At 51.6% G+C, this 25,923-nt stretch overlaps 3 protein-coding genes across 5 annotated transcripts in view; all 3 read right to left on the reverse strand.

Annotated features, from left to right (window-relative positions):
• LOC139603891 (zinc finger protein 436-like) overlaps positions 1-9,222 on the reverse strand; it is a 158,428-nt gene extending 149,206 nt beyond the window's left edge. The window contains exon 1 of the mRNA XM_071454893.1: positions 8,973-9,222. The gene's annotated coding sequence lies outside the window, so the exon portion shown is untranslated. The remainder of the gene's footprint in view (positions 1-8,972) is intronic.
• Positions 1-25,923, reverse strand: part of LOC139603907 (zinc finger protein 436-like) — a 623,778-nt gene that overhangs the window by 333,243 nt on the left and 264,612 nt on the right. The window lies entirely within an intron of this gene.
• LOC139603895 (zinc finger protein 436-like) lies at positions 7,031-8,594 on the reverse strand. The gene has a single exon (XM_071454898.1). It carries the CDS (start codon positions 8,500-8,502, stop codon positions 7,510-7,512), a length of 993 nt encoding a protein of 330 aa, XP_071310999.1. The 5' UTR covers positions 8,503-8,594; the 3' UTR covers positions 7,031-7,509.

The raw sequence follows: 25,923 nt of genomic DNA on the forward strand, positions 1-25,923 counted from the left end.
AATTGGGACCCTAATTTATTTTGCGGTATGGGGAAACTACGGAAATATCAAGAGTGGATCCAAATAGGAGTTCAGAATGCTGTGCCCAAAACTATAAATTGGTCTAAACTATATGAAGTTTGGCAGGAAAAGAAGGAATCTCCCACTGCATTTTTGGAGAGGCTTAAGGAGGTAGCAAGAAAATATACAGATCTCCAAATGGACACAGAACAAGCAAAGGTTCAGCTCGCTCTCATATTCTTGGGCCAGTCACAGGACGATATTCGTAGAAAATTGCAAAATTAGAAGGGGAAGAACTAAGGAATTTGGATAAGCTACTTGAGGTAGCCTGGAAGGTATATAACAATCGCGAAAGAGAAGCTAGTAAAAGGCAGCAGCAGAATCTGTTGGCAGTAATACAAGGAAAAGGGAACCCAAATTTCAGGGGATGTAACAGGAATAGTCAAAATAGGAGACCAGTCACGCAGGGGTCAAACCTAAATCAATGTGCCTATTGCAAGCGGGAGGGGCACTGGAAGAGACAATGTCCAGACTTGAACAACCAGTTTCACCAGGGCAATCAGTGCCAGCAGGTTACCAAGGGGATGGTTTTGGGGGAGTATACCAGCTGACTAGACACAGAGCCAGTAGAACAAGTTAAGGAACCTGTTATAAATAAACAATTAGGACATAAAGAAGTCAAATTTCTAATAGATACAGGAGCTACTCACTCGGTATTGAATGATTTGCAAGGACAAACTGGGGACAAGGAAACAACAATAGTCGGCGCTACAGGGAAAGAGGAAAAACGGCCATTCTTGCAACCCCTAGATTTGTGTTTTGGGAACAAAGTTATAACACACAAATTCCTATACGTACCTGAGTGTCCAATTCCGCTTTTAGGGAGAGATTTACTAGAGAAACTTGATGCGGTAATAACCTTTGAAAATGGGGAGCTTATAATGAAAATACCTGAATCAAAGACGGGACAGATTTTAATGATCAAAGAAAAACCTGTTCCCTCTATCCCTAGGGAGGTAGAAGATGCAGTGATTCCCTCTGTATGGGAGACAGATATACCAGGGAAATCTAAATTGGCACAACCAGTGCATGTAGAGTTAAAAGAAGGGGCAAGGGCTCTACAAGTCAAACACTATTCCATAAAACCAGAAGCACGGCAAGGAATAAGTAAAGATTATTGAGAAATTCTTGAAATACCAAATTTTAGAAGAATGTGAATCAGAATTTCATACACCAGTATTTCCAGTAAGGAAGCCAAATGGTGAATATAGATTAGTGCAGGATTTGAGAGCAATCAATAAAATAACAAAGGACATTTCTCCAGTGGTAACAAATCCTTACACATTGCTAACATCCATAAAGGAGATATATAAGTGGTTAACTGAAATTGATTTAAAAGATGCCTTTTTCTGCATCCTCCTTGACAAAGAAAGTAGGCTGCGGGCAGTCGCAGCCACTGTGATGCTGATACAAGAAGCCAGGAAGCTCACGATGGGAAGGCACATAGATGTCAATGTACCACACATGGTAACCACTGTCTTAGAGCAGAAGGGGGCCATTGGATATCCCCAAGCAGGATGATGAAATTCCGGGTAGTCCTGACTGAGCAGGATGATGTCACATTAAAAACAACTAACCTTTTGAATCCAGCTTTGTTCCCAGGTACCACAACTGAAGAAGGCCCATTAGAGCATGACTGTGTGGAGGTAATAGAGTACACCTACTCAGCAAGAGAAGACCTGAAAGACATCCCACTAGAGCAGCCAGAGTGGGAGCTGTTTACAGATGGGAGCAGCTTCATGGAAAACGGAACCAGATACGCTGGGTATGCGGTAACAACAGTCAGTACAGCAGTGGAGGCAAAGGCATTACCACCAAATACATCTGCCCAGAAGGCAGAACTGGTTGCTTTAACCAGGGCACTAGAATTAAGTGAAGGGAAAAGGGTAAATATCTGGACTGACCCAAAATATGCTTTTGGAGTGGTGCATGTACACAGAGCACTGTGGAAAGAAAGGGGACTATTGTCCTTCTCTGGGTATGCACATTAAACATCAGGATGCAGTCCTGCAATTGATAAAAGCAGTGCAAAAACCTGAACAAGTGGCAATCATACACTGTAAAGCACAGCAATCAGGAAACTCCAAAATCTGTGAGGGAAATCAAAAAGCAGACTGGACAGCCTGACAGGTTGCTAGAGAGGTGCAAACAACAATGGCATTGATACCTTTATAGCTTAATGTATCCCAATTCAATTTGCCTCCAGAACCAAAATATTCAGTAGAAGATGAGAGACTGGCACGTTTGCTAAATGCACAAAAGAATTCAGAGGGATGGTATGTGACTGCACAAGGACAGATAGTGGTACCCCCTTGATAATGAGAGAAGTTCTACAAATTAAACATAACGAATGTCACTGGGGAGCAGAGGCATTGGTAAAATTGCTAAAGCAGAGTTTAATTTCGGTATGGATGTTAACAATGGCAAAATCAGTAATGTCAAAGTGTGATATCTGCTTGAAAAACAACCCAGTGGCTAGACGACAGGCACACCTAGGAAGAATTCGGATAGGAATAGAGCCTGGAGACTATTGGCAGGTAGATTTTGTAGAACTGCCAAGAACTCAAGGATACAAATACCTGTTAGTGGGGGTTGACACATTCTCTGGGTGGCCAGAAGCCCTTCCCTGTCGCACCAACCAAGCAAAGGAAACAGTAAAGTGGTTACTACAGGAGATTATTCCCAGGTTTGGGGTACCCCTAGGGTATCATCAGATAGGGGGCCCCATTTCATAGCTACAGTAGTAAGAGAGGTAAGTAGATTGCTGGGGATAACTTGGGACCTCCACACACCGTGGAGACCCCAGTCAAGTGGACAGGTAGAGAGGATGAATCAGACACTAGAGAGGCAAATCAGTAAAATATGCCAAGAAGCCAAATTGCAGTGGCCCCAGGCTTTGCCAATAGCACTGTTGAGGATTGGGATAAAGCCTAGGAGTGGGATGTCAGTCAGCCCTTAGGAGATATTGCATGGGAAACCATATGAATCTCCTGAGCCTAACCCTAATGTGCACGTCACAGGAAAGCAGGAAGTGTATAATTATGTTCTGTCTCTCGGGAAAACTTTAGCTCGGCTCCGGAGCATCCTCGTGCGGAATAGACCGCTGACTCTCGAGAGCCCAGTTCATAACATACATCCAGGAGACGAGGTGTACATCAAGAACTGGAACGAAGAACTGCTGAAAGAAAAGTGGAGTGGGCCCCACCAGGTACTGCTGACCACCTTTACAGCAGCCAAAGTAGACAGCGTGGACCCCTGGAGTCACTACACCCGAGTGAAGAAAATCCATCCTGGATCACGGACTGTGTAAACTCTGGAACCAACAAGGTTGCAGATGTGTTTAATCACTTTGAGAATGCTATCAGTAATTGTGCCAATGGTATGGTCATTAATGTCTTTGGGATGTGGAATGCAAAAAGATCAACCAACCACTCTTCATTCTAGAATGAAGAGAGAGGTACAAGCAGAAACAAAGGTGATAAAAGGTTTCTAATGCAGTTTGGGCTGAGAATGTAATGATTGGATTAATCACTTTGCCAAAATGCAAAACACCTGTAGAATAACTTCCTGTCTGCCAATACCAAAGGCAGCAGGAGACTCAGTAAATTGGGGAATCATAACAGCAAAACTACCTGAAATACAAAAAAACAAAACAATTGCATGCAAACAGGTACCCGAATCGAGGCAAGTAGTCAAGGAAACTTGGGAGAAAATAGGAACATGGATGAGACCCATGGGCCAGAAAGACTGTATTCTAAGTGATGGCACACTAGGAACCCCTATGGGAGAATCAGGAGGCATCACACAATGGCAATGCTATTTGCCACACTATAAAAAGATTACAGAAAATGTTACAGAAACCACTCTGGTATGGAAGTGTGAGGCCAAGGGTCAGAAAGGTCAGACAGAGCCTTGGGACAGTGCGTGGTCTGTGAGTATCCTTCAAAGATTCCAATGTATGGCAAACACCCCTTGGTGCATTAAGTGGGAAGGCTCCGAGAATGAAACAGATCCAGCAGTAACAAACACTGCCACCAGTAGCAGAACGAGGGCAGACAAAGTAAGTTGGTGGGCATGTAATAAAACTTATGACTGCACTTCTGATGATGCAGAGATAAAGCAGATGCCACCCCTGGCAATAGCCCTACAAACTGGCTGTGCTTGCAGAGGGATCAAACATAAACAAGGCAGAGGGAATTATAAAGCAGTTGTAGGATGTACCAGGAGTACAGTCCGAGGTCCAGGACAATTTGTATGGGCAGCAAGCGATGGCACCTGGACAACACATCTGCCTGTAGATGGGAAAGTAAAGGAAATTACTTTAGGCCTCCCAACCTCATCTCCAATTTGGAAAAAGTCCCCATTTAACAGAAAACATGAACTTGTGCAGATAAGAGCAAGACGAGAAGTTCTAGACAATGAAAATCCAGATGACACTTGGCAAGAACCCTCTGGTGGAGTGAAATTTGGGTGGGCCCTAGAGTCTTTGCTTGGTCCTACAGCAAACTATCAGAGTAGGGAGATGCTGTACAAACTTACAGGTCAGGTAGATAGACTGGCAAGAGTCACCCGGTAAGGATTTAAAGAATTAAACATACAATTACAAGCCAGCACAAAAATGACTTTACAAAATCGATTAGCCTTAGATTTGTTACTCCTGAAAGAGCATGGAGTATGTGGATTTTTAAAGGGATGGGTTGGTCATTGCTGCCTTCACATCCCAAATGTAACTGCAGATGTAGAATATGACATCAATCAGTTGAAACAAAGAGAGCATGAAGCACAAGAAGAGCAAAAGGATTTGGCTACGACCTGGCTAGGCAAAATCTTTAAAGGGTTAGGGTGGAATGTGAGTTCATGGATTAAATCTATCATTGAGAGTGTGATAATCTTACTAATTGTATTCTTAGCAATTTGGTTAGTTCACAGCATCTTAAAGGGAGAGATACAGAAGAAAACGTCCTGGAACCAGAAGATAATAAAGGCTCTGACACGAGATCCACACCCACCATCTTCTGGTTCTCCAGTTCGTGACAGCATCCACGACAACGTTTACATCAACCATGGACTTGAAGAACGTCAAGAATAAATTGAGAAATAAGGGACTGTATCAAGTGAAAACATTTACACCTATAGTGAAGTGAAAATGCTTTCAAAGGGGGGAGAATGATAGTGGGGCCCTGGAAAAATGTCAAAAATAGACTCTGAAAATGTTAGGCTTTGTGCTTGCCAGATCATGTGAAATCGCACCTGCGTAAGCAGAACATGATAAATGATATAATTGTTAGATGTGATGATTGTTTAGTAATTAAATATAATTACTGTATAATCATAAGAAGAATCATGAGAAACTATGTTAGAAGTTTGAGGGGGGCCATGAGGAGCCCATGCTTGGCTGAAATCTATGTATACAATAGAACAATTGAAGTTTAATCATTAACATGAAAGTTATATAAGGATAGAATATAAAAACATGTTCATCCCAAACCCATGTTGGAGTCAGATTTGGGTTGGTACCCCTGACACCCAGAGCTCTTCAATAAAAGCACCTGCATATAATCATTCTGGTGATTATGTGTTTCTGAACGCTAATATACCCAGTAAACTGTTAAACCCTTCCCAGCTGCTGTGCATGAGGCTCTATGAATATGCACCAGGCTGATGTAAGGGGAAAGGTATTTCAGGGGATCCCTGAAGGTAACAGGGTGCTCCTGCCTGAGTGCCAAGATGCACCCAGTTTACATCTTCCAAGAACTGTTTAGCATGGCTCTGCCCTGGATCTGCCTTTTTAGAGCATGCAGATTCCTTGGCTGTGGTTTTGGCTCCTTCTCTTTATCACCTCCAGGTTTTGGGCCTTGGTGCACTCTGCCTTCAGACAGGGAGTGCTGATAGTTGGCAGATCTGTACAGGTGTCCTCACCCCGTGTGCATTGGATGTTATCCCATCCAAGCAGGCAGTTTAACACAAGCAGCCATTTCACTGAGCTTAATTAACGACAGAAATAAAAACTATAGAACAAAGTTACTTTAAAAAACAGTCCCAGCCCATATTTGATCCCAGTCTGTGTGGTCCTGATCCATATGGTCCCAGTCCCTGGGATCCCAGTCCATACAGTCCCAGTCCATATTTGATCCCACTCCAGGCTATCCTGGTCTGGAGGGTTCTGATCCACACGATCCCCATCCATGTGATCCCAGTCCAGGTGATCCCAGTCCATATTTGATCCCAGCCCATATTTGATCCCAGTCCGTATTTGATCCCAGCCCATATTTGATCCCAGTCCGTATTTGATCCCAGCCCATATTTGATCCCAGTCTGTGGGGTCCTGCACACACTCCCAGGGTCTGGAATTCCAGTTCCCAGCCAGGAAAAAACGTTCCTGCCCTTGAACTTCCTTCCTATCCCCTCAACAAATTGCAATAAAATTATAAACAAAGAAATAATAATTGAAATTAAATAAATTATAATAAAAATAAAATATAAAAATCTCAACTCTTCTTTACAATGATTCAACTCCAACAATGATTCAACTCAAACCAACAATAACTATTACTATAATATTACCAATGCATATAAATAAACAAATTATATATCAAGAAATACCTTTTGAAAATTTTAACTCGATGACTAATGTACTTTAGATAAAAATATCTAAAGAAACTACCATGCAATCTAACACATCTTAGTTAAACAATTCATATTACAAATATACTAAACACAAAACCAAACACCACTACAATTTCTCAGACATTTCAACCAAACAATTAAACTTTAATAACATCCTTAAGTACTCTTGAAAAATTAAAATTATTTTTAAAACATTAATTGTGTGCAGGTGGCTTTATTTTGATATTGGTTTTTGGATTGTTTGGGTTAGATGATTTAAAAAATGGGATTTTTATAGGAATTGAATCAGCTGAGAAGGTGGCACTCTGCAAACAGAACTGACTGAAAATGAATGAGGCAGAAATCAGTAACTCTGAAAGTTTTATTTGCTATCAAATACATCCCACACACCCAGCCCCACACAATCCCCATCCCATTGCTCCAAATTGGGATCCCTCTTCTCCCAATCTCCTTCCAACTCCATCTCAACTTGACAGCTGTGGAATGGAGTGAGTTTGGCCTGGGATTGAGTTTTTTGAGGAGGGAACAAGCAATCTGAGGTGGAATTGAGCCCTTTGGGGTTAAAATTCAGTTATTTTCAGAGGGATTTAAGTGGTTTTGAGGTGACTGTTCCATCCCAATGGACTTTTGGAGGACAGAGAGATTGAGAAGAGAAAAAAATTCAGGTCAAACCAAAGGAGAAGCAGCCAGGAGTGTTCCCAACATGGATCACAGGGAATGTGAGTGACCAGGGCTGTGCCCAAAGTGCCTCCTCCAGTGGGGGATGGAGCTGCAGCAGCGCACGAAGCTCTTCCTGCACTCGGGGCACTCGCAGGGCTTCCCTTACCGGTGCCTCCGTTGGTGTTGGGTCAAGTGAGAGTTCCTGGAGAAGCTCTTCCCACACTGGGGACACTCGTAGGGCCTCTCCCCAGTGTGGATGCGCCGGTGGGTGACGAGGTGGGAGTTCTGCCTGAATCCCTTCCCACAGTCGGGGCATTGGAATGGCCTCTCCTCTGTGTGAATCCGATAGTGCTGGAGGAGATTGGAGCTGGTCTGAAACCTCTTCCTGCATTTATCACACTCGTAGGGCCTCTCCCCAGTGTGGATGCGCCGATGGGTGACGAGGGTGGAGTTACGCTGGAATCCCTTCCCACAGTCGGGGCATTGGAATGGCCTCTCCTCTGTGTGAATCCGATAGTGCTGGAGGAGACTGGAGCTGGTCTGAAACCTCTTCCTGCATTTATCACACTCATAGGGCCTCTCCCCTGTGTGGATGCGCCGATGGGTGACGAGGGTGCAGTTGCGATTGAATCCCTTCCCACAGTCGGGGCATTGGAAGGGCCTCTCCTCTGTGTGAATCCGATAATGCCGGAAGAGACTGGAGCTGGTCTGAAACCTCTTCGCACACTTGGAACACTCGTAGGGCCTCTCCCCAGTGTGGGTCTTCTGGTGGCTGATCAGGTGGGAGCTCCTCCTGAAGCTCTTCCCACACTCCCCACACTCGTAGGGCTTTTCCCCAGTGTGGGTCCTCTGGTGCATGATCAGGCGGCAGTTCCACCTGAAGCTCTTCCCACACTCCACGCACATGTGGGGCTTCTCCCCATCATGGAGCTGCTCATGGAGCACCAGCTCCGAGCTCTGGCTCCATCTCCAGCCGCCTTCCCGGCCCAGGCTGGCTCTTTCCCCCTCACATCCCCGCCATCTGCGTTTGCAGCCCCTCCTCCTGCGGCATCTCCGGGCCTTTTCCTCCCCGTTGGCTTCCTGCGCCGTGGAGCCGCTCAAAACGGCCTCTGCCACCAGGTTCTGCTGCGGGCATTTGTCCTCCCTGCTCTCCATGCTCAGCTCCTGCTCTGGGCAAGGAAGGACAAGGACAGCATGGGATTTGCCTCCGTGCCACAGGCAAGGGCAACGAGATCCCCCCAGGCCGTCTCTGGGGACGCACTGCCCCCTCTTGGCTCTCCCCATTTCGGGATGCCGGGGCTCTTTGGGCTCCCTTCTCCCCTCATTCTCTGCTCTGGGCTGCAGCGGCTCCAAGGAGTCCCCCCTGCCCCTCTCCAGGCTCTTGAGGCTCCCGCCAATGGCGGCGCTCCCCCCTCTCTGGCCTCCCCACTTTGGCCTCCTGGGGGACACAGGGCTCTGCTCCTCCAGGCTGCCTCTGCCGGCAGCCGCCACCGCCACCCCCCGATGTCTCCCCGAGGGGCCTTTTCCGCTCAGCCTTGGACTTCTTCATTCTCCAAACATCCCCCTAAAAACCCAACCCAGGGACCCCCCTGGGATATCCGGGCCGGGCTCCCCCTCCCGCTCACCTGCGCCATGGGGGGGGCGATGATCCCACAGGTGGGGGCTGCGAATTCAGGCAGGGATCGAGACCGCGTGGCTCCCGCAGCTCAGCCTTGATCCGCCTTTGTCCCTCCTCTTCCTCTTCCTCCCGCTCCTCCTCTGTCTCATCTCCACCTCCTTCTCCTCCTGCCCTCTAACCCCGCCTCCTTCACTGCTCTTTCTCCTCCCGCTCCTCCTCTTCCATCCCCCCTCCTCCTCCTCCTCTGTGTTATCCCCACCTCCTGCTCCTTTTCCATCCCGCCCCTTCCATTCCTTCTCCCCCTCCTCCCCCCTTACCCCGCCTCCTCCTCCCCCTCCATCCCTGCCCTTCCCTCCCTCCTCCTCCTCCCCCAGCAGCAGCCACACCCTCGGTGCCCCGTTCCCGCAGCCCTCGCAGCCCGCGGCAGCAGCGGCCATGGAGCCGGGCCAGGTCGGCATGGGCAGCGCGGGGCTCTCGGCTGCTCCCAGCCGCTGCGGGCGGGGGGAACCCGGCCCGGGCCAAAGGAGAGGCAAACTGGGCAAACTGGGGGCAGATCACAAAGCTAAGGATGCAGCAGGAAATGGAGCTGAAAGAGTTATGTTAATATTCACTCCAAACGAAGAAAAACTGGAAATTCCAAAGTTTAGGGAAGCCGAGAAAAAAGAATTAAACAAGACAGGAAATGAACAAGATAAATCAGGGTAATAGAAACTTCTACATGGAAGACAATTACTTAATAAAATGTGCTTACTAGGAAAAGATTAGAAGACGTGCATCAGAAACCCCACTGGCGTACTCAAGCTTTGTGTGATCATTTTTTAAGGAATTTTGGGTGCACTGGGATTTTTGGTGTAGCAAAGCAAGTCACTGAAAGATGCTTAATTTGCCAAAGGATAAATAAAAAGGTGATGAGAAAAACAACATTAGGAGGTCATGAGTTAGCTCGTCGACCATTTCAAAATATCCAAGCAGAAGTTGAGATTTGTTAGGTTCTGGATTTATTTGGAAAAAAACCCATTTAATCTAGAAGAAAGAGAAGATGCCATATGTTAGACAGGAGATTTTAGGAGAATAAAAATCTTTGAAGTATCAGAAACACCCGAGGAAAAAAACAAGAAAATAAAAAGGGGAAATGAAAGGGAGGGGAACAAGAGGAAAAGTCAGAAAGAGAGTGGGATCCTCTGCAGCTCTTGCCCCCTGCGTTGGCGGCCGAGGCGCCTGTCCCGGGTCCCGGCTCGCTGCCCGCCTCAGCTCCGCCTGCCCCGGTTTCCATCCCAGGTGCGGGCTCACTGCCCAGGGCAGCTCCACCTGCCCCGGCGCTGGCGGTGAATTTGTGTGCCCTGGCCCCACTGCCCGGCCCGCGGCCGCTCTGCCGGCCATGCTGGGGAAGATGGGGTTGCTCTGTCTTGCCGCGTGGGCCGAGGTCACCGCGCCGACCGCACCGAGGGCGGGTCCCAGCCATCCCATCCCCGGCTGCCCTGCCCGTGCCAGCTGCGCTGGGCAGCGCCGCTGCTGCTGCCGGGGTCTCCCACCTGCCTTTTCTCTGCCGGGAGCTGCCGGATCAGCCGCCAGAAGCCATGTGGGGGCTGCCCACGCTCCGGCTCGGCCTCCACGGCAAGATCCCCCTCTGGCGATTCCGGCAGCAGACCCTGCCCACACTCCCACCGAGCCTCGGCGGGATATCCTCCCCTGACCCCTCCTGCTCTGAGTTACGTCCCCTTGGTAACCACAGCTCCTGCTGTTCAGGGAAAATCCCTCTCTCTACAGGAAGCACCTTATCGAAACACAAGGGGCTCAGTTAAAAGGCAGCCCTCTCCAAATTCTTTCTCAAAACATGGGAGAAAGGCTACAGAAGGTAAAAAAGTGAAAGAGTTAGATGAAGGGATTGCTCTGTTGCCGTTAAGAGAGGTTCCCATGGCAGGGATGCGCTGCCCCGCCCCGCGGGAGCCACCGGCGCCCCTGCCGGCCGTGCCCGGAACTGCACCCAAGGGGAAAGCGCCGCGGCCGAAAGGCCGGGACCGGCTCCGGGCTCTGTTTGTTGTCACTGCCGGAGCTGTTGATACACACTACTATTATTATATTATACACACTAGTAAAGAACCGTTATTCCTAATCCCCTATCTTTGCCTGAGAGCCCCTTGATTTCACTATCCTAAAAATTAAGAGGGAGGGGCTTTGCATTCTCCATTCCAAGAGAGGCTTTTTCTGCCTTCCCAAGCAGACACCTGTCTTGTAAAGCAAGACAAGCACCCACAGGCACTGAGGGGGGCTGCAGGAGGGGCAGAAGAAGGCCCTGCAGCACTTGGGCACAAAGGCCCAGCAGGTGAGTGCAAGAAGGGAGCAGCAAAAGGCCAAGCTGAAGGCAAAGGCCAGGGCAGAGCTCCTACAGCCCCTGAGGGATCAGCCCCAGGGCCCAAGGGGGCCCCAGCACCCAGGGCACGGCTCGGCCACAAGCACCCGGCAGAGGCATTGCCCTCCTCGGCAGGGCACAGCCCACCCAAACAGCCCCTGGCAAGGAATCAGGGCTCCGGCTGCAGGGCACAAGGACACTGCAAGCAGAGACAGCAGCACCCTCAGGACCAGCAAGTCCAGCCCGTGATGGACATGGATTGGCAGGGCTGACACAGCTCCCATCACACCAGGGACCCTCCACACTGGAGCCCTTGAGAACATTCAGGTGGGTCTGCATTGAGAGGAGGCATTTCCTGATGGACACAGGGGCCTCTCAATCTGCTCTGAATCTTAGACCTAAAGGGGAAAATAGTAAAGGAATATTTTAATTTTTAAGGGAATGAGTGGGAAAGATGAGCAGGTATGATTTGTTCAACCACTATTAGAAGCTGTGGGGGATAGGTTTGAAATAAATGAATTTCTTTTTCTTCTTCCTGTGATTGTAATTAACTAGGAAGGAGTTTGAGAGCTGGATTTTAATACTGTAAAAAGGGATACAGAGGCTAGTTCTGTTGTACCTCTGTGTCAAAAGTCTGACAAGGCCTATGCTGAAGTGAACCCAGAAGTGTGGGCAGCCCCAGGGAAATACAGAAAATTAGATATGGAGCCTCTACAAATTAAAGCAACCAGGACAGGCAATACCCTGTTCCAAGAGAGGGAAGGAAGGGCTCACAGCCTGGTATTGAGTCCCTGTTAAAGGCAGGGCTTTTGGAGCCAAGGATGTCTCCCTACAACACTCCTATCTTGCCAGTCAACAAACTGGATGGATGGACACAAGGAGGAAACACAGAATTTTCAAGTGTTAAAATTAAGATTAACTGAGGCGAGTGGCCTGGGCCTTCCAGACAGGGACAAAGAATTTGAATTATAGGTGGACGTTAAACAGGGTCTTGCCAAAGGAATTCTTGTGCTAAAATGTTTAACCCAGTGGCCAGAGAGCAGCCTCATTGTCTGCAGAATTGTGCAGCCACAGCTTCCGTGGGAGCAGAGGCCTGAAAACTGATGACAACAGGAGGATCTCCTAGAGTTCAAGTCTGGCATCAAGTTAAAGCTTTGACAACCAAAAGAGCCTCTAAATGGATGAGCAGGGCTCGGTGATTACAGTATGAAACTTGTTCAGTGGCACAGGAGGATTCAGAACTGAGGACAGGGCAAGGGTTTAACCCAGCCTCCTGTTTGAACAGCCTGGAGAGGGGCTGGCAAGGAACCCAGGACTGCACTCAAGGGACAGAGCTCCCGAGCCAGGCTGGGAGAGATTGATGGGACATTCCCTGGCCTGAGGGAGACAATGTGTTTGTGGATGGCTCTGCAAGGGCAGCAGAAGGGAAAAGAGCTACAAGACAGGCTGTTATTAAGGAAGGGGAATCAGACAAAGCGCAGGTCACCGCCCCATGCTCAGCTCAACCCGCGGAGCTGTGGCTGCTTGTAAGAGCCTGGCACCGAAATGCCCTGAGCAGGAAGGCTTCAAAATCTTCTGCTGACACCATGGCACCTAACAGGGGGGCAAAAGCAATTCTGACTACTTCAGCAAGCACTGGATCACTTATTAACCTATTGCTAAAAGAAATAATTCAAAGATAATGGATTGTGGAAGCAATAGATTCAGATGGGGAACTCATTTTACAGGAAAGACCCTTCAGGGGGTTATGGCAGCTTTAGGAATACAATGGGACCTCCATAACCCCTGGCAAGCCCAGAGCTCGGGTTGGGTAGAAAGAATGAATGGGGAAATAAAGAAACACCTTTGGAAGCCGGAGATAGAAACCAAGATGCCATGGGTACAGCTTTTGCCATTGGCCTTGGCAAGAAAAAGAGCCAGACCCAAGGCAGATATTCAATTATCTCCCTTGGAATTCATGTCTGGAATTCCTTACCTGGGCAATTCTCCACCTAGTGCAGGGTGGAAATAAGGGATGTAAATGTAAGGCAGGCTGTAGCCAGGATCCTGTCTCCTGTGGAATCTCTCCCCCAGGAAGCTGGGCTGGCACAGAGCCTGCCCTGGGACTTTGCTGTTGCCAACACCCAGCCAGGCCATCGGCTCCTGCCTAAGGAGTGCAAAGCAGCACCACTGGTGGCCAAGGGGCCCACGCCAAGTGTCCCTGAGGCCAGAAACAGCCGCCAGCACAGCTGAGCACGGGGGGACCCCTCAGCCTGGCCTCAGGGGCTCTGAAGCCCCGGAGATTTGCACTTCCCGCCTGCAGCAGGACCATGGGAGCCGCCCCTGAGCCTGCCCTGAAGGCAACGCAGCAGCAGCCAGGGCTCCACAGCGGGCCAAGCCCCCGGGCCTGCCCACAGATCCTCTGCTCAAACCCTCGGGAATCCTGGCCACCCTCCCCTGGCACCTCCAGCCACTGCGGCCAAGCCTCGCTGCCGCTGCTGCAGCTCCAGCGCTGGCTGGGCCTGCACTGCCACAGCTGCTGGGGAGCACCGCGGCACAATTCCACCCTGGGGCTCACTCACACCCACACTCTGGGCTGACTGCGACTGCACTGCTGCAAAATGTACCCATCCTGCTTCTTTTAAATCTTATTTCTCTGCTCAGAAAGGTTTCTCTACTCAAAGGTTTGCCTTTGGGAAAGAAATTTTAAAGGTTTTATTTAAGGGGTTCCCAGTCTGTTCGGATGTTAAACTCATCTCCACCACTCAATGGAGACGAGTTTAACATCCGAACAGACTGGGAATAGCCCAAAAGACACCCACAGAGATAAGGACCAGCAACAAAACATCAACGCCCCGCAGCAAACAGCAACCAACAGCTACCCCAGACACTGCCCCGGCACAGCTGGAGACACCTGGTCTGGAAAAGGCTGAGAAGGAAATCCAGGAGTGTGGGCGGAATTCACAGCAGAGGGGAAGAAATCCGAGTCTAATAGGAAACCAAACACTAAAAACTTACACGACTTGGAAGCAATGAACATTAAAGCAGTGGATTTAGATTGGTTCAGACTACGTAAAGTTTAGGAAAAATCGAGTAAAACTGACATGTCATGGAATGATGTTTTCTGCTCAGCCGGGCTATGTGTGGATGAAAGTATTTCTGTTGCACATCCTGGCCAGAACCAAGTAATGCCTTGACTCTCTCACATTAAAGAGATTCTTGGAGAGTTTTTGTTTTCCCTACAGTTTCAGTGATAAGATTACAACATGAGAAACATTTTTTATAATAATCCTACTTTATATTGTCAGGTAGGTTTGGGACAGAAGGGTGAGAATCAATTTTTGGCCTGGGTTTTTCCATGTTCGCCTTTATGTTGCATTTTGCAAAATTGAAGAGCTTTAACCGTGATACTTTTAACTCTTAAATAGTTAATACTTTTTTTAAATAAAGCAGGGTGAAGCTGCAAAGGGAAACAGCAAATGGAGAATGTTGGGAAAACTTTACTATAAATAAATGGGGGGGAATTGAGATGAGGGACTACATTTTGTTCGTCACGAAAAAGAGACCAGTGTGTTACAAGAGTTGTCTGCTGACTATTTCTGTACTACTTCATGAGATATGAGCCACAAGGATACCAGGGAAGGGGTTGCAGGAGCCCACACATAGTCCCACCCAGCAAATGGTACAAACAGATAACTCACAGAAATAACGACCAGGGAAAAGCTGGGGAAGGGGCAGGGGCAGATAAACACCCAGCAGGGAAACCTTTCCCGATGACAAATGGTACAAGCAGATAACTCACAGAGATAACGACCAGGGAAAAGCTGGGGAAGGGGCAGGGGCAGATAAACAGTCTGCAAGGCAGGATATTTGCTTGCTTAAGCTTGATAGGGCACAGTTTGCAAGGCAGGACATTTGCTTGCTTAAGCTTGATAGGGCACATATTGCGTTAATCATAAGATTTTGGTAATTTTCCACGGAGAAGTCACCAAATAAGGACATAGGGTGAAGAAGACGCGGCTGAGGAAGACTCCGCAGCCTTTATCACCGACCACCAGGAGACAGAAGGATGACCCCCTAGCAACAACCAGCGCAGGCGCAGAGAACTCTGAGATAACATGGACTCCTGAAGGATGGAGAGGATAAAAGGACTGAATCAGAAACTAGTTGGTGCGGCAGTAGGTGGAGCGGAGACTCCCCTGTCGCCCAGCGCTGAGCCTTTGCTTACGTAGTATAACTGCTTCAATAATTAATAAATTCTTTGATTGGAAATTACTCGTTTTGAGTCAATTTTATAACAATGGGGTGTCCAGGGGGTCCCTGTGCCCAGGAAAGGGGGTGCACGGGCCCCGGTGTTGAGGAAGGTGGTGGGTGGGGGCTGTGGAAGGCAGGAGTGGGGGTCCAGGGGGTGCTGGGGTCAAGGAAAAGCGGGGGCTGGGGTGTCTGAGAGGGGGAGGGCCGGGAAAGGGGGTGCGGGGGGGCATTGGTGCTGCATGAGGGGGTGCAGGAGGGTCCCCGTGCTGGATAAGGGGGTGCAGGGGGGGTCCCTGTGCCTGAGAACGGAGGGTTTGGGAGGGTTCCAGTCTCGGATATGGGGGTGCACGGGGGTCCTGGTGCAGTGGAATGGGGGTTCAGGGGGTCCTGGTGCTGTATAAGGGGATGCAGTGGGGTCCCGGTGCCCAGGAATGGGGGGTTCAGGGGTGCCGGAGCCAGATAATGGCCTGGCTGGGATCTGGTGCTGGGAAAAGGGGTGCAAGGGGTCCCAAGGCCAGATAATGGGATGCACTGGGGTCCCGGTGCCCAGGAATGGGGTTCCGGGGGGTTCCATTCCCGAGTTCCGGGGTTCAAGGGGTCCTGGTGCCTGAAAATTGAGGTTCAGGGGGTCCCGGTGCCGGATAAGGGGATGTAGTGGATCCCGGTGCCCAGAAATTGGGGTTCAGGGCGGTTTCCCTGCCCGGGAATGGGGGCTCAGGGGGTTCCAGGCTGCAGATAAGGGGGTGCAGGGGTTATCGGGGCTGAGGAAGGGGGTACAGGGGGGGTCCCAGTGCCCCAAAATGAACATTCAAGGGGGGTCTCTTGACCCCCTGGAACCCCAGGGGACCCTCCGGGATCCCCTGGAACCCCTTCCAGGAAGCGCCGGGAATGAAGAACTGGGGGGACACTGAAATTTGGGAGATCTGGGGGTCCAAAAGCCGAGGAAAAGGGAGGGTCTGGGGTCTGGGAAGGACGAGGTGGCCGGGAATGGGCGTGCAGGGCGTCCCAGAGCACTGACGGGGGTGTGGGGGGATCCTAGGCCCGGATTAGGGGGGGCAGGGGGGTCCCAGTGCCCAAAAATTGGGGTTCAGGGGGTTCCCGTGCCGGGGAATGCGGGTTCGGGGGGAGTTTCCTTCCAGGAATTTGGGATTCAAGGGGGTCCCGGTGGCCGGGAATTGCGGTTCCGGGGGCGTCGGTGACCAGAAATGGGGATTCAGGGGGGTCCTGCGGCCACATGAGGGGGTACAGGGCGGTGCCAATGCTGGGGAAGGGGGTACAGGGGGGTCCCTGTGCCCAGAAATGGGCGCTCAAGGGGGTCCGCGTGCTCAGGAATGGGGGTTCAGGGCGGTCCCGGTGCTGAAAAAGGGTGCTGAGGGGGTCACAGGACCGAAAATGGGGGTTCAGGGGAGTCCCGGTACCCGGGAATGGAGGTTTAGGGAGTTCCCGGTGCCCAGGAATTGCGGTTCAGGGGGGTCCCGGTGAACAGAAATGGGGGTTCAGGGGATCTCGGTGCCAGATGAGGGGGTACAGGGGGGTCCCGGTGCTGGGGAAGTGGAGTGAGGGGGGGTGGCATGACCCAAAATGGGGGTTCAGGAGCGTTCCCCTGCCCGGGAATGGAAGATCAAGGGGGTCCCGGTGCCCGGGAATTGCGGTTCAGGGGGGGTCCCGGTTTCGGGGGGTCCCACTCACCTTTGGTCGCGGCCCCCGGGTCCCCCAGGAGCCCCCGGAGCACCCCCAGCCCCAGCGCTGGGGCCATCGCAGCCGTCCCCGATCGCGGCTGCAGAGACGCGAAAGCCAAAGTGCCCGAGGGAGCGCGGGGGGAGGGGGAAAGGGCGAATTCCAGGGAATTCACCTGGATCCCCTCCTGGCACCCCTCTGGATCCCTCGGGGATCCGTCTGGGACCCTCCAGGGCCGCGCCCTGCGGGACCCCCGGGCCGGGCTCTGCTGAACTCCCGGCCCTGCGCTCAAACTCTGCCCGGACCCCGCTGGGCTCGGCCCAAAGCCGGGCAAGCAGCGGGAGCAGCGGAGCCAATTTTTGCTGCGGGTGCGGGTCCCACCCCCGGCGGAGCAGGGCTGGGCGCTGAGACCCGATCCCTGATTCCCAATCTCCTTCTCTCTCTCTCTCTCTGCTGTTCTCTCCCTTTCCTTTGGGGGATCATAAATCCCAGAGCGGCCGCAGAGCCCCGTGCCCAGGCCGGGTTTCCCAGCAAAGGGAGGCTGGGGCTGAGGTGCCCCGGGCTGGCCGGGAATGGGGGCCCGGGGCTCCCTGGGCTCACGGAAATGGGGGATCCAGGGGCTGGGAGAGGAGGATACCCGGGAAAGGGGGTGCAGGGGGGTGTTGGTGCAGGATAAGGGGGTGCAGGGGGGGGTCCCAGTGCCCGGGAATGGGGTTGGGAGGGGAGGGGGGCAGCAGCTGCTGGAGAGAGACTGGGACAGACTGGAATGGACTGGGACAGACTGGGAAAAGAACCCACTGGGAGCAGAACTGAGGCAGCAGAGATCATACTGGGATATACTGGGACCACACTGAGGGCTACTGGGAACATGCAGGGGACAATTGAGATTGGACTGGGAATGGTTTGGATCATCCTGGGACTGACTGGAATCATACTGGGAGCGATCAGATCTGTAGTAGGGGTGAAGAAGAGAAACTGGAATAATGCAGGGAGCAACTGGGATCATACTGGGAGCAGCTGCCCCATGCTGGGGTCATACTGGGATCATACTGGGGCTGATGGGGTGACACTTGGAGTGACTGGCATAGTACTGGGAGTGTCTGGGAGTAACTGGGATCAAACTGGAGGTGACTGGACTTATACTGGCAGCAACTGGGACCACAGCGGGGGCAAATGGCATCGGGTAAGGTGTGACCGGGCTCATCCTGGAAGTGCCTGGGGCCACACTGGGCTCTTACTGAGAGGGACTGAGAGTGAAAGGAACCATACAGGGCATGACTGGGAGCCGCTGGGACCGTGTCGGGGGCAACTGGGATCCTACCGGGAGTGATTTGGACCATACTGGGAGCGACCGGGAGCCACCGGTGAGGCGGCGGCGGAGCTGGGAGGCGGCCGCAGCGCAGGTGGGAGCCGCGCTGGGTTGTGCGGGGGCTCGGGGCTCGCTGCGGGCCTCGGGGGCGGCAGGGGGCTCAGGCGGGTTCCTTGTGCCGTGTCCGGCCCGTGGTGCCGCTGCCGTGAGGGCGCTGCGGGAGCGGCTGCCCGCGGTCTCCTTGCGGCCGCTGCCTCGGCAGGAGCCGCTGCCGGAGCAGCGCTGGCTCGGCCCGGTTCCTGTGGCTGGCACAGGGGCGGCTGCCCCGTGCCCGGGGCTGTGCGGGGAAATTCACGTGGCCGGAGGTTTCTGTGCCCCGAGGAGACAGAGGAGTCCTGTACAAGTGACTTTATTGCTGAGCAGAGGGAGAGGCCGTGGCGCATTTGCCGTGCGCTCGCTGCCATTGTTGTAGTTCGCAGCCTCCTTTTTATCCTCATTTTCCCGGCTCATCTCCCTCTCCCTTTGCCCACTGGCTGAGGTACTTGGAAAGTTCAGACCTCCCGATCTGCCAACTGCACGTCCTCGTTAATGTGCACCCCCACTTTTGTAGAACAGCCGATATTCACGGCTCTGTTAAGTCTTTTTTGTTCTCGACGTTCAGGAATTTAGCGGGACTTTCTGCGAGCAGCAGTCCATGTTAATTAATAACATTTATTGAAGCTGGTGGTTTCGCCCGTTACTTCCTTATCTACAAGTCCCTGGCCCCTCGCTCAGCTGCTGAATGAGCTGCACTCTCAAGGTGTGGAGCATGGTAAAAAGGTGAGAGGTGCTGTAGCACATCAGAGCAGAAGCAGCATTCGTTTAACCCATGGTCTGCCAGGGAACCACAAAACCGTGTCCCATTCCCATCCTTTCCACGTTTGGACTGGTACATGAGCTGCTTTTTTGTTTCCTTTGTTATCTGTTTCACCACTTTGGCTTTGTCATCTATTTGCCGAGACCAGTTTGAGTAATTTGATTTTCCACAAACTCCTCTTTTCTCTGCTAACAGATGATCTGATCCCGTCCCATGGTGAAATGTTGTGTTCTTCATTTCAGTGGATTGCTCAGCAGGAAGGTCAGGAGCTGGAGCTGTCTGGTTGGTTATTCCGAGGACAGCTTGTAATCTAATGGTGCCATTGAAATGAGAAATGGGTTCTGTGGCTCCTGATATGAATTGGTTTGGGTTCCCAGGGGCTGGTCCATGGTGTTGTAGGATTTGTTCTGCTGGCCGTTCATCTTCTCCCCATTTTTGGCCGCTCTCTCCAGCCAGGGCTGCATCAATTGACCATTTGTCTCTAATTAAATCATCAAATACTTGGATTCCCAACTGATTTCCCGGAACTTGTGGTAGCAAGAACATCTCAGTGCTCTAATCCACCCTATATAACATAGACAGTGACAGCACACGTTGGAGTGGGCAGAGGGATGATTCCCCCCCATTTATTTATAGTGAAGTTTTCCCAACATTCTCCATTTGCAGTTTCCCTGTGCAGCCTCACCCGTTTCTGTTGCAGGGTCAGATATCCTCACCCCGGGCTCTGCCTTGAGCTGTGCAAATTCCATCAGGGCAAGCAGGCAGAGTTCGGGGTGAGGGGCAGGGGGAATCAGCCCAATTCCTGCCCCAGGCAAGAGGCCCAGGTACATTGGCCAGGCTTTGCCCAGCAGGGTTCATTTGCATTCCTAAAGCTCCTCTCCTGGCTGACTAGAACCAAAGCTTCTCTTCCAGGGCAGCCATCTGGTGAGTCACATGTGGCCCCCCGGAATCTGCTTTTTTAAAAAAAGTATTAACTATTTAAGAGTTAAAAGTACCACGGTTAAAGCTCTTCAATTTTGCAAAATGCAACATAAAGGCGAACATGGAAAAACCCAGACCAAAAATTGATTCTCACCCTTCTGTCCCAAACCTACCTGACAATATAAAGTAGGATTATTATAAAAAATGTTTCTCATGTTGTAATCTTATCACTGAAACTGTAGGGAAAACAAAAACTCTCCAAGAATCTCTTTCGTGTGAGAGAGTCAAGGCATTGCTTGGTTCTGGCCAGGATGTGCAACAGAAATACTTTCATCCACACATAGCCCGGCTGTGCAGGAAAAATCATTCCATGACATGTCAGTTTTACCCGATTTTTCCTAAACTTTACGTAGTCTGAACCAATCTAAATCCACTGCTTTAATGTTCATTGCTTCCAAGTCGTGTAAGTTTTTAGTGTTTGGTTTCCTATTAGACTCGGATTTCTTCCCCTCTGCTGTGAATTCCGCCCACACTCCTGGATTTCCTTCTCAGCCTTTTCCAGACCAGGTGTCTCCAGCTGTGCCGGGGCAGTGTCTGGGGTAGCTGTTGGTTGCTGTTTGCTGCGGGGCGTTGATGTTTTGTTGCTGGTCCTTATCTCTGTGGGTGTCTTTTGGGCTATTCCCAGTCTGTTCGGATGTTAAACTCGTCTCCATTGAGTGGTGGAGATGAGTTTAACATCCGAACAGACTGGGAACCCCTTAAATAAAACCTTTAAAATTTCTTTCCCAAAGGCAAACCTTTGAGTAGAGAAACCTTTCTGAGCAGAGAAATAAGATTTAAAAGAAGCAGGATGGGTACATTTTGCAGCAGTGCAGTCGCAGGCAGCCCAGAGTGTGGGTGTGAGTGAGCCCCAGGGTGGAATTGTGCCGCGGTGCTCCCCAGCAGCTGTGGCAGTGCAGGCCCAGCCAGCGCTGGAGCTGCAGCAGCGGCAGCGAGGCTTGGCCGCAGTGGCTGGAGGTGCCAGGGGAGGGTGGCCAGGATTCCCGAGGGTTTGAGCAGAGGATCTGTGGGCAGGCCCAGGGGCTTGGCCCGCTGTGGAGCCCTGGCTGCTGCTGCGTTGCCTTCAGGGCAGGCTCAGGGGCGGCTCCCATGGTCCTGCTGCAGGCGGGAAGTGCAAATCTCCGGGGCTTCAGAGCCCCTGAGGCCAGGCTGAGGGGTCCCCCCGTGCTCAGCTGTGCTGGCGGCTGTTTCTGGCCTCAGGGACACTTGGCATGGGCCCCTTGGCCACCAGTGGTGCTGCTTTGCACTCCTTAGGCAGGAGCCGATGGCCTGGCTGGGTGTTGGCAACAGCAAAGTCCCAGGGCAGGCTCTGTGCCAGCCCAGCTTCCTGGGGGAGAGATTCCACAGGAGACAGGATCCTGGCTACAGCCTGCCTTACATTTACATCCCTTATTTCCACCCTGCACTAGGTGGAGAATTGCCCAGGTAAGGAATTCCAGACATGAATTCCAAGGGAGATAATTGAATATCTGCCTTGGGTCTGGCTCTTTTTCTTGCCAAGGCCAATGGCAAAAGCTGTACCCATGGCATCTTGGTTTCTATCTCCGGCTTCCAAAGGTGTTTCTTTATTTCCCCATTCATTCTTTCTACCCAACCCGAGCTCTGGGCTTGCCAGGGGTTATGGAGGTCCCATTGTATTCCTAAAGCTGCCATAACCCCCTGAAGGGTCTTTCCTGTAAAATGAGTTCCCCATCTGAATCTATTGCTTCCACAATCCATTATCTTTGAATTATTTCTTTTAGCAATAGGTTAATAAGTGATCCAGTGCTTGCTGAAGTAGTCAGAATTGCTTTTGCCCCCCTGTTAGGTGCCATGGTGTCAGCAGAAGATTTTGAAGCCTTCCTGCTCAGGGCATTTCGGTGCCAGGCTCTTACAAGCAGCCACAGCTCCGCGGGTTGAGCTGAGCATGGGGCGGTGACCTGCGCTTTGTCTGATTCCCCTTCCTTAATAACAGCCTGTCTTGTAGCTCTTTTCCCTTCTGCTGCCCTTGCAGAGCCATCCACAAACACATTGTCTCCCTCAGGCCAGGGAATGTCCCATCAATCTCTCCCAGCCTGGCTCGGGAGCTCTGTCCCTTGAGTGCAGTCCTGGGTTCCTTGCCAGCCCCTCTCCAGGCTGTTCAAACAGGAGGCTGGGTTAAACCCTTGCCCTGTCCTCAGTTCTGAATACTCCTGTGCCACTGAACAAGTTTCATACTGTAATCACCGAGCCCTGCTCATCCATTTAGAGGCTCTTTTGGTTGTCAAAGCTTTAACTTGATGCCAGACTTGAACTCTAGGAGATCCTTCTGTTGTCATCAGTTTTCAGCCTCTGCTCCCACGGAAGCTGTGGCTGCACAATTCTGCAGACCATGAGGCTGCTCTCTGGCCACTGGGTTAAACATTTTAGCACAAGAATTCCTTTGGCAAGACCCTGTTTAATGTCCACCTATAATTCAAATTCTTTTTCCCTGTCTGGAAGGCCCAGGCCACTTGCCTCAGTTAATCTTCATTTTAACACTTGAAAATTCTGTGTTTCCTCCTTGTGTCCATCCCTCCAGTTTGTTGACTGGCAAGATAGGAGTGTTGTAGGGAGACATCCTTGGCTCCAAAAGCCCTGCCTTTAACAGGGACTCAATACCAGGCTGTGAGCCCTTCCTTCCCTCTCTTGGAACAGGGTAGTGCTTGTCCTGGTTGCTTTAATTTGTAGAGGCTCCATATCTAATTTTCTGTATTTCCCTGGGGCTGCCCACACTTCTGGGTTCACTTCAGCATAGGCCTTGTCAGACTTTTGACACAGAGGTACAACAGAACTAGCCTCTGTATCCCTTTGTACAGTATTAAAATCCAGCTCTCAAACTCCTTCCTAGTTAATTACAATCACAGGAGGAAGAAAAAGAAATTCATTTATTTCAAACCTATCCCCCACAGCTTCTAATAGTGGTTGAACAAATCATACCTGCTCATCTTTCCCACTCATTCCCTTAAAAATTAAAATATTCCTTTACTATTTTCCCCTTTAGGTCTAAGATTCAGAGCAGATTGAGAGGCCCCTGTGTCCATCAGGAAATGCCTCCTCTCAATGCAGACCCACCTGAATGTTCTCAAGGGCTCCAGTGTGGAGGGTCCCTGGTGTGATGGGAGCTGTGACAGCCCTGCCAATCCATGTCCATCACGGGCTGGACTTGCTGGTCCTGAGGGTGCTGCTGTCTCTGCTTGCAGTGTCCTTGTGCCCTGCAGGCGGAGCCCTGATTCCTTGCCAGGGGCTGTTTGGGTGGGCTGTGCCCTGCCGAGGAGGGCAATGCCTCTGCCGGGTGCTTGTGGCCGAGCCGTGCCCTGGGTGCTGGGGCCCCCTTGGGCCCTGGGGCTGATCCCTCAGGGGCTGTAGGAGCTCTGCCCTGGCCTTTGCCTTCAGCTTGGCCTTTTGCTGCTCCCTTCTTGCATTCACCTGCTGGGCCTTTGTGCCCAAGTGCTGCAGGGCCTTCTTCTGCCCCTCCTGCAGCCCCCCTCAGTGCCTGTGGGTGCTTGTCTTGCTTTACAAGACAGGCGTCTGCTTGGGAAGGCAGAAAAAGCCTCTCTTGGAATGGAGAATGCAAAGCCCCTCCCTCTTAATTTTTAGGATAGTGAAATCAAGGGGCTCTCAGGCAAAGATAGGGGATTAGGAATAACGGTTCTTTACTAGTGTGTATAATATAATAATAGTAGTGTGTATCAACAGCTCCGGCAGTGACAACAAACAGAGCCCGGAGCCGGTCCCGGCCTTTCGGCCGCGGCGCTTTCCCCTTGGGTGCAGTTCCGGGCACGGCCGGCAGGGGCGCGGGTGGCTCCCGCGGGGCGGGGCAGCGCATCCCTGCCATGGGAACCTCTCTTAACGGCAATAGAGCAATCCCTTCATCTAACTCTTTCACTTTTTTACCTTCTGTAGCCTTTCTCCCGTGTTTTGAGAAAGAATTTGGAGAGGGCTGCCTTTTAACTGAGCTCCTAGTGTTTCGATAAGGTGCTTCCTGTAGAGAGAGGGAGTTTCCCTGAACAGCCGGAGCTGTGGTTACCAAGGGGACGTAACTCAGAGCAGGAGGGGTCAGGGGAGGATATCCCGCCGAGGCTCGGTCGGAGTGTGGGCAGGGTGTGCTGCCGGAATGGCCAGAGGGGGATCTTCCCGTGGAGGCCGAGCCGGAGCGTGGGCAGCCCCCACATGGCTTCTGGCGGCTGATCCGGCAGCTCCCGGCAGAGAAAAGGCAGGTGGGAGACCCCGGCAGCAGCAGCGGCGCTGCCCAGCGCAGCTGGCACGGGCAGGGCAGCCGGGGATGGGATGGCTGGGACCCGCCCTCGGTGCGGTCGGCGCGGTGACCTCGGCCCACGCGGCAGGACAGAGCAACCCCATCTTGCCCAGCATGGCCGGCAGAGCGGCCGCGGGCCGGGCAGTGGGGCCAGGGCACACAAATTCACCGCCAGCGCCGGGGCAGGTGGAGCTGCCCTGGGCAGTGAGCCCGCACCTGGGATGGAAACCGGGGCAGGCGGAGCTGAGGCGGGCAGCGAGCCGGGACCCGGGACAGGCGCCTCGGCCGCCAACGGAGGGGGCAAGAGCTGCAGAGGATCCCACTCTCTTTCTGACTTTTCCTCTTGTTCCCCTCCCTTTCATTTCCCCTTTTTATTTTCTTGGTTTTTTCCTCGGGTGTTTCTGATACTTCAAAGATTTTTATTCTCCTAAAATCTCCTGTCTAACATATGGCATCTTCTCTTTCTTCTAGATTAAATGGGTTTTTTTCCAAATAAATCCAGAACCTAACAAATCTAAACTTCTGCTTGGATATTTTGAAATGGTCGACGAGCTAACTCATGACCTCCTAATGTTGTTTTTCTCATCACCTTTTTATTTATCCTTTGGCAAATTAAGCATCTTTCAGTGACTTGCTTTGCTACACCAAAAATCCCAGTGCACCCAGAATTCCTTAAAAAATGATCACACAAAGCTTGAGTACGCCAGTGGGGTTTCTGATGCACGTCTTCTAATCTTTTCCTAGTAAGCACATTTTATTAAGTAATTGTCTTCCATGTAGAAGTTTCTATTTCCCTGATTTATCTTGTTCATTTCCTATCTTGTTTAATTCTTTTTTCTCGGCTTCCCTAAACTTCGGAATTTCCAGTTTTTCCTCGTTTGGAGTGAATATTAACATAACTCTTTCAGCTCCATTTTCTGCTGCATCCTTAGCTTTGTGATCTGCCCCCAGTTTGCCCAGTTTGCCTCTCCTTTGGCCCGGGCCGGGTTCCCCCCGCCCGCAGCGGCTGGGAGCAGCCGAGAGCCCCGCGCTGCCCATGCCGACCTGGCCCGGCTCCATGGCCGCTGCTGCCGCGGGCTGCGAGGGCTGCGGGAACGGGGCACCGAGGGTGTGGCTGCTGCTGGGGGAGGAGGAGGAGGGAGGGAAGGGCAGGGATGGATGGGGAGGAGGAGGCGGGGTAAGGGGGGAGGAGGAGGAGAAGGAATGGAAGGGGCGGGATGGAAAAGGAGATGGGGGTGGAGATAAGACAGAGGAGGGGGAGGGGGGATGGAAGAGGAGGAGCGGGAGGAAGAGGAAG

The sequence above is a fragment of the Agelaius tricolor genome, unplaced genomic scaffold (assembly GCF_023055355.1).
Source record: "Agelaius tricolor isolate 1412-34295 unplaced genomic scaffold, bAgeTri1.0.p SCAF_42, whole genome shotgun sequence".
In the NCBI taxonomy this organism is placed as follows: domain Eukaryota; kingdom Metazoa; phylum Chordata; class Aves; order Passeriformes; family Icteridae; genus Agelaius; species Agelaius tricolor.